Here is a 6906-nt window from a genome sequence, read left to right as displayed (position 1 = left end):
CTTTATTATTATAAGTTATGAAAATAATGTTATTGGAACTTTGTAAGTCAGTTGAGGGCCAATATTTGTTAAGCTTAGGGGAGCCAACTTCTTGGGAAGGGCCTGAAGATTACATTGACAGTAATCCTGCTAGTCGAGAAGTAGAGATGGGCACTAGTACAGTATGTTATCGTTTCACCATGAAACAGATATTGAAAACACCTGTCATAAGTTTGAAGTGAAGTTTTAACTTTCATTGAGGTGTTAACGCTTATTTATTTTCTACACAAACTTGCTTGGTAGTAAAAACCCCATTGAGAAAAAAAAAAGGTTGATGCACTGCGACAGCTAAGCGTTGGATAGGGTTTCACATTCTATATATAAGCCTGGTGACTTGTGTCACTGGGCTATTTAAATGCCATGCAGGGTCCCACTGTCAAAACATAGGCCGTGTGAGGGTACAACAGTATGGTGGACCTTTTTGAGACCAACACTTATTTCTTCAACGATCTGCGTTATCTCGAGGGAGATCATGGACCATTGCAGCACTTGGACATGGCGGGGGTGTCCCCTTTGTACCACGGGAATGACAGCCCGTTGTCACCTGGGGGGGATCCGTCCGAGACTGGATGTGACAGCAGCGGAGAGGAGCATGTCCTCGCACCCCCGGGTCTTCAGCCGCACTGCGAGGGACAGTGTCTCATCTGGGCTTGTAAGGTTTGTAAAAGAAAGTCTGCACCGACCGATAGGCGCAAAGCGGCCACTCTCAGGGAAAGAAGGCGGCTCAAGAAGATCAATGAAGCGTTCGATGCGTTGAAGAAAAAGACCGTGCCCAATCCGAACCAGCGCCTGCCCAAAGTGGAGATTTTACGCAGCGCCATAAACTACATCGAGCAATTGCAGGACCTGTTGCATACACTGGATGAGCAAGAAAAAACGCCCCAAAATGGCTCATATAACTATAACGTGAAAGAACACCATGTAAGCTTCATTTGAGTAATATTTGCAGCTGCATTTCTTATGTCACTTTATGCGTACAATAATTGGCTTCATGCATAAAGGGCAAATTGCCATAATGAGAAATATCTTACTGTGCATTATACTTGTAGGCCTACTACTTTGTGTACCTGTGCCCGTTAATAATAACACGTGTGTTAGTAGACACTTAAGCTAATACATGTGTGTGTACATGTAGGCGTCAAATAAGGAGTACCATTGGAAGAAGGCCTGTCAAAACTGGCAGACCTCAGCTGATCATTCCAATGCACCAATGACAAATCAGAGAGAAGGTTGGTGCCAATTATGAATAGGAAATTAGATCTAATTTGCTCTTTTGCAACTCATCAACTTATTGTACATCTTATATATTTTATTTATATATTTCAGGTTTCACGGAGTCTTCAGCGTCCACCAGCCTTCTTCGCCTGTCATCAATCGTTGACAGCATCTCAAGTGAAGAGAAACCGACTTGCAACGAAGAAGTCTCCGAAACATAATGCATGATTTATTGGAATTTTGTAGCCTGCATACGCATAAGCGACGTCAGCATTTCATATTTCCATTGTCTATTTCTAAATTATTTCCACTTCTTTATTCATATGTTTTAGTTTCCATTTACTTATATTCATTTGTACAAATTAACGGGCATTTTGTAGTCACTGTTTTCTTTAAAAATGTATGAATGGTCAATATTTTATTTCTAAAGAATGACAACAATGGAACTATAATATTTTATTTCCAAATGGATATTTGATAATTGTAAATATTTTATAATATATTAACAACTTAATTTATTTTACATATAAAAGGCAGAAACATAACCTCAAGAGATTCATTGTTGTGTTTGAGTATTTATATATGAACTGACCAACAAATAAATTGTAAGCATTGTATCTTACAGGGCATCTACACGTTTTGTTTTTTTCATCACTAACTATGCACTTCATTATTTATTTTAAATACTTTATTTTAAATACAATTTTACTTTTTAGACATTTTGATATCAATACAAATGACATTTTATACACTATATGGCCTTGACACATGTAGTATAATATAATAGCATGAAAACCATGCAATTAAAACCTCAGGTATTCATTTTTGAATTATCCTATGTTGTACCAGTTTTTTTATTAGACTTGACTCACTCCAAATACCATAGATTAATGCATGGTGTATGGGTACTTAAGGTAGGTCATACGGTGTTCAACCTTTTTGCAGGTCAGGCCATTCCTATTATGTGACAAACTTTCAGCCATACCTTTCAGGTCTCATAATGATATCCGAGGATATACATAATGTCCCCACTAACCCACTTGATCATGTGGAATTTGAATAGAGATATGACACTGCACATGCAAGCACCAGCCACAAGTTCCCCCAGTATTCATGGGTATTAGAAGAACATAAAATCCAACGGGACCTGAAATAGCCTGGGCTCCTTTCTTTGTTCCAGCTGGCAGAGAGCTACCCTGGTCCACTCCAGTAACGTTACGTTTAACATTTGAGTCATTTAGCAGACGCTCTTATCCAGAGCGACTTACAATTAGTGTATCCATCTTAGGATAGCTAGGTGAGACAACCACATTTCACAGTCGTAGCAAGTACATTTTCCCTCATAAAGTAGTTATCAGCAAAGTTGATGCTAGTTGGAAAATCTATATATTTATATTATTAAATATTATTACTATTATTATTATTTTACTATTATTACTATTATTACTATTATTACTATTATTACTATTATTACTATTATTACTATTATTACTATTATTACTATTATTATTATTATTATTTTGTCACCTCTAAACTCGGAAATGCTTCGACATGGAAACTTTGTCAGGAGGCAATGGTGCAAAGCCCTCAGTGATAATGAAGACAGCTATTAGGTCTTAATTCAGGATCACTTGTTTGATCATGCACATTGGCACAACATTTACACATAGTTTATAAGGGACTCCCTGAATGTAGGTTTGATATGATGATCTCTTGCTCCTACATGTGTTGACTTGTGGAAGCCTACTTGTTTATGATCCCACAGTGCATTGCTGTGCTGACCTAACCCTGCATCACAGTGAGCACTGCTCCTCTCCCTCTCAGATCTCTGTGGCTGACACACTGACCCCTGTGTGTCCAGCCTGGTCTCATTGACTAGACGTAACATAATGTTAGCCACAACAAATTGAAATTTGTAACATATCATAAGAATTGTACATTCAAAACATATTGTACGAATTGCAATTTGTAACAAATCATACAAATTGTAATTTGTAAAATATCATATGAATTGTAATTTGTAACATATCATAAGAAATGGATGATGAACATCCACAAATTAATACATAATGTACCAAACGTAAAATATCATACTAATTTCAGCGTCCCGGATTTCCGTTTACTATGTTACTATGTTACGATTCCAGGTTGTTTCCTCTGCCTTTTCCCTCAAGCCTCACACAACTGTAGGCATACACACACGCACCTCACACTGACTCACAACCCCACGACCCCAAGCACACACACAACTTATTAGTGACTCATCCAACAGTCATTTGAAAAAGAGGCCATAGTAGAGATGCACAAGAGTCTCTGTGTTTTTTATTTTTATTTTATTGCCGCTGAGTACATTCAAATTGATTAACCTTACAGTCTTTTTATATAGGCGTAAAAGGCTTTAGGGTACATTTTGGGTGATTTCTCAAAACAGTAGATTGCATATCCAATGTACCAAAAATTATCCAAATCACAATGTCAAAGCCACCCATGCTCCTATTTCTAGTGCGATTAAAAATAGATTTAATGCGCGCTTCAGTGATGCCTCATACAGTAAGTACTATCAAATGATATATGGCCTGTACTTCAATGTCCCTTCACATCTTTCTTTTTACTTTCTCTTACTGAACCAAACTGAAACTAGATAGCCCCCACAGTAATGTTATTTTAATGGTTTCGAAGCAGCTTTCTCACAGTGAGTTTGTGGGCCTGTTTCCCAGTGTCCATGAGAATTGTCCAGCGTCTTCCTTCCAAATGAGTTCTAAGGCTCTTTTAGATCCCCCTAAATGACTTTGTCAATCTACTGTTTGTTTTTGGATAATATCATTGATATGTTCTACCAAAATCTACCACCTGCTCAACATTGAGGCCTAAACCTTGGGAAAATAGCAATTACCACCTTTATGTTGAGAGGGACGTAATTTCATTGGGACCTGTTATTTTAGGATTTAGATGCAAATTGATCAGTTTGGGGTTTAATAGATGTGATTCCTGTCCTAATGTCTATGAGTATTCTGTTATTCATGTATAATACAGTCTTTATAAGTTAGGTGTTATAGAAGGAATTGTTTTGTCCTCTCTCTGGGTGTTTCAAATGGAGGATAAGTGCAGTATGACGTATTATCACCATTTGACTTGTTAGAAGACAACATCGGCCTGTAATTTTACAGAGATTTCCCTGTCACTTATGATGCTATTGAAATTGATTTTGCTGTGGAGGATGTGTTTAAAAAGTCAAGGCCGATGAAAGTGGAGATTTTATAGGAGAGGATCAGCCTTTGAGAGAAATGCCTTGATTTATCTGGCTTTCCTAGAATATCCTGCTACGATATGATTCCCTGCAACATTGTAGCGACAACAACAGCGCACTGCAGCTCCCTGCCAGACAAGTGGTGTTGCCAATCAAAAACCCTTGTCATGTGATATGATCTAATGCACTCACTAAAGTTGTCCAGTGAAAGTCTCACTTTTAAAAGCTCATATTCTGTTAACTCATACCCAAATGACCTTGTTGACTCATCTTATACTCACATTTGTGGCCAAAGCATAAATTTGAGAAAAAACACTCCAAAAACCCCACCTCAAACTTCTATCTCAAACAGAGTTACATTTTTTTTTGCTATTTCCTCATAGAGTATGATGTCATACTCCTGAGGAGGATGAGCTGACCAATCAGTGATCTAAAGGAGGATGAGGTGGCCAATCAGCGGTCTACTTGCATTTATATTTTTAATGACCGGTATATGCCCACAATATTCTGTTGCTGAGGTACGCCCACACCATTCCAACACAGAAAAAATGCTTTTTAACATACTTAATTACACTTTTTGGAAGGAAAACTATTTCACTCATATTGTAAGTAATTATTGGTCATATTTCATAGAAATCTGGAAACACTGGACAGTTACTTTAAGAAATGGGCTGCCCCCATATATAAAAACAAACATAGGTTAACTGGAAAAGTGAAATACTATACATGAAGGATTATAATGTGTCATAAGTTTGAAATGATTGTATCAGTCTGAAACATGTTGTTCATCAGACATAATTTAGATGGTTTGTCTCCATACTCCAAATCTTTCAGGAATATAACAAAAATAAGTTTCCATCTATGGCATATAAAATCTGGGGTTAATAAACCTTTATGGATGTCGGAACATTTGATATATGACACCAATTGAGACTGAATAAGAGGGGCACAACATCACATGAAATCAAAGCTTGGGCAGTTTAGAAGAAATAAGGGTTTCACACGTGAGGGAAAGGGACATTAAATCCCAGCTAATGCCCTACACTTAACTCTGCCTCTGACCCCTGACAACAACTCTGGAATAGAGGCGATAAAAAACAAACCCCCCAGTTCCCAAGAGACACCACTAGCACTTCCAATCACAGAGCCAGAGTGAGTATGTACGAATGGAGCAGCGCATAGGCCTCTGCTAGATGTATCGCCACGAACACCATATGCTGGCCCAATCGTATTCTATAGGCTCAATTAGCTATCGGTTGTTGCCAGGTTTTCTCGTTGTCCGTATTGTTGGGGTTGTTCACAGTCAATATAGCCTTTGATGTCATCCACAGCATCTAGGGCCAGGCTCATGCCAATGTCTTCTTCAGCTGTGCGCAATACAAACTCGGACGGCAATTCAGTGGCAGGTACTCGGGTGTTTTCTTAGGTGTGCGCGGTTCCCAGAGATAGAGGAGGCCAAACGTTTTGACACGTTGTGAGAAATATCCGCATTGTATCCTTGTAGGGTGTCAACAAACACTCGAATAATTACGCCGACGACTGAAACAGGCAGCTCATCATGGCTATTCATCAGTGTTTGTTCTAGCTAGTTTCTCATGCGTAATTAGGCTATGCACATGTGGTTCGCAAGCAAGCGGCCTCTTTCGAGATGCAGCTTAAGTAATTAATATAGCATGCTTATTAACATGTATTACAAGCTGAATGTTTTAAAAGTTAACACAATTTTAATGTCAGATTTCTCATTTTATTGAGTAAAATTAATCAAGGATACAATGTGATGCAGGTATTTTAAGAGGGACATCAAATCTGTACATTATTAGACATTATGAGACCTTTCCAAAATGCAACAATTATATGTACATGTTTGAATGTATAGGCCTAAATGTTTTGAATATAATTTGACATGGGTATAATTAGGTTTTAATGGTGTATGTTTGGCTATGACATTAGGCTAGGTCTTGCAAAGGATTCACGAATTGAAGCCCTCGTGTTAAATGCGTAATTACCTATTTAATGAGCTTTATCAAACACGGACACCCCGTGCATGACACCTTCAATGATGAGTTAGGACCGGTTAGAGGAGTTACCACTGCATGTGAATTATCGGGATTTGAAATGTTACACCTCCCTTTGCAGCTGGGCTGCATCTGTAACGCTGCTATTTGTCTCAAGCATAAAATTGGCATGCAAACTCTTGCACATGCTTCACCTCGTTGCTCTTGCTCAGTTTTAAAAAACAAAACTAATCTCTATTATTATCACACTTTCATAATGTGTACGATTTTGAGTGTTGGCTCATTGCAATATTAGTAGCGTATATATTCAAAGATTGGTTAATAAAAGTACTATTTTGTCGGATCAGAGAGGTAAAGTTATTCCCCTATTTACCTGTTCAACTATTGGTG

At 38.0% G+C, this 6906-nt stretch overlaps 1 protein-coding gene across 1 annotated transcript; it reads left to right on the top strand.

Annotated features, from left to right (window-relative positions):
• The first annotated feature begins 408 nt into the window (after positions 1 to 408).
• LOC121579058 (myogenic factor 6) lies at positions 409 to 1927 on the top strand. Its single transcript, XM_041893324.2, has 3 exons — positions 409 to 960; positions 1175 to 1268; positions 1366 to 1927. The coding sequence occupies exons 1-3, from the start codon at positions 448 to 450 to the stop codon at positions 1473 to 1475; spliced, it is 717 nt and encodes a 238-aa protein (XP_041749258.2). The 5' UTR covers positions 409 to 447; the 3' UTR covers positions 1476 to 1927.
• The last annotated feature ends 4979 nt before the right edge of the window (positions 1928 to 6906 follow it).

Source organism: Coregonus clupeaformis, chromosome 7 (assembly GCF_020615455.1).
Source record: "Coregonus clupeaformis isolate EN_2021a chromosome 7, ASM2061545v1, whole genome shotgun sequence".
Lineage (NCBI taxonomy): Eukaryota > Metazoa > Chordata > Actinopteri > Salmoniformes > Salmonidae > Coregonus > Coregonus clupeaformis.
Note: the sequence above shows the minus strand (reverse complement) of the source record. Positions and strands in the feature narration are given on the sequence as shown.

Excerpts from the sequence above, each read along its gene's own strand:
- LOC121579058 (XM_041893324.2), top strand. The coding sequence starts at position 448 with ATGGTGGACCTTTTTGAGACCAACACTTATTTCTTCAACGATCTGCGT. Across the intron at positions 961-1,174 it reads ATAACGTGAAAGAACACCAT|GCGTCAAATAAGGAGTACCA; the intron begins GTAAGCTTCATT and ends GTGTACATGTAG. Across the intron at positions 1,269-1,365 it reads AATGACAAATCAGAGAGAAG|GTTTCACGGAGTCTTCAGCG; the intron begins GTTGGTGCCAAT and ends TATATATTTCAG.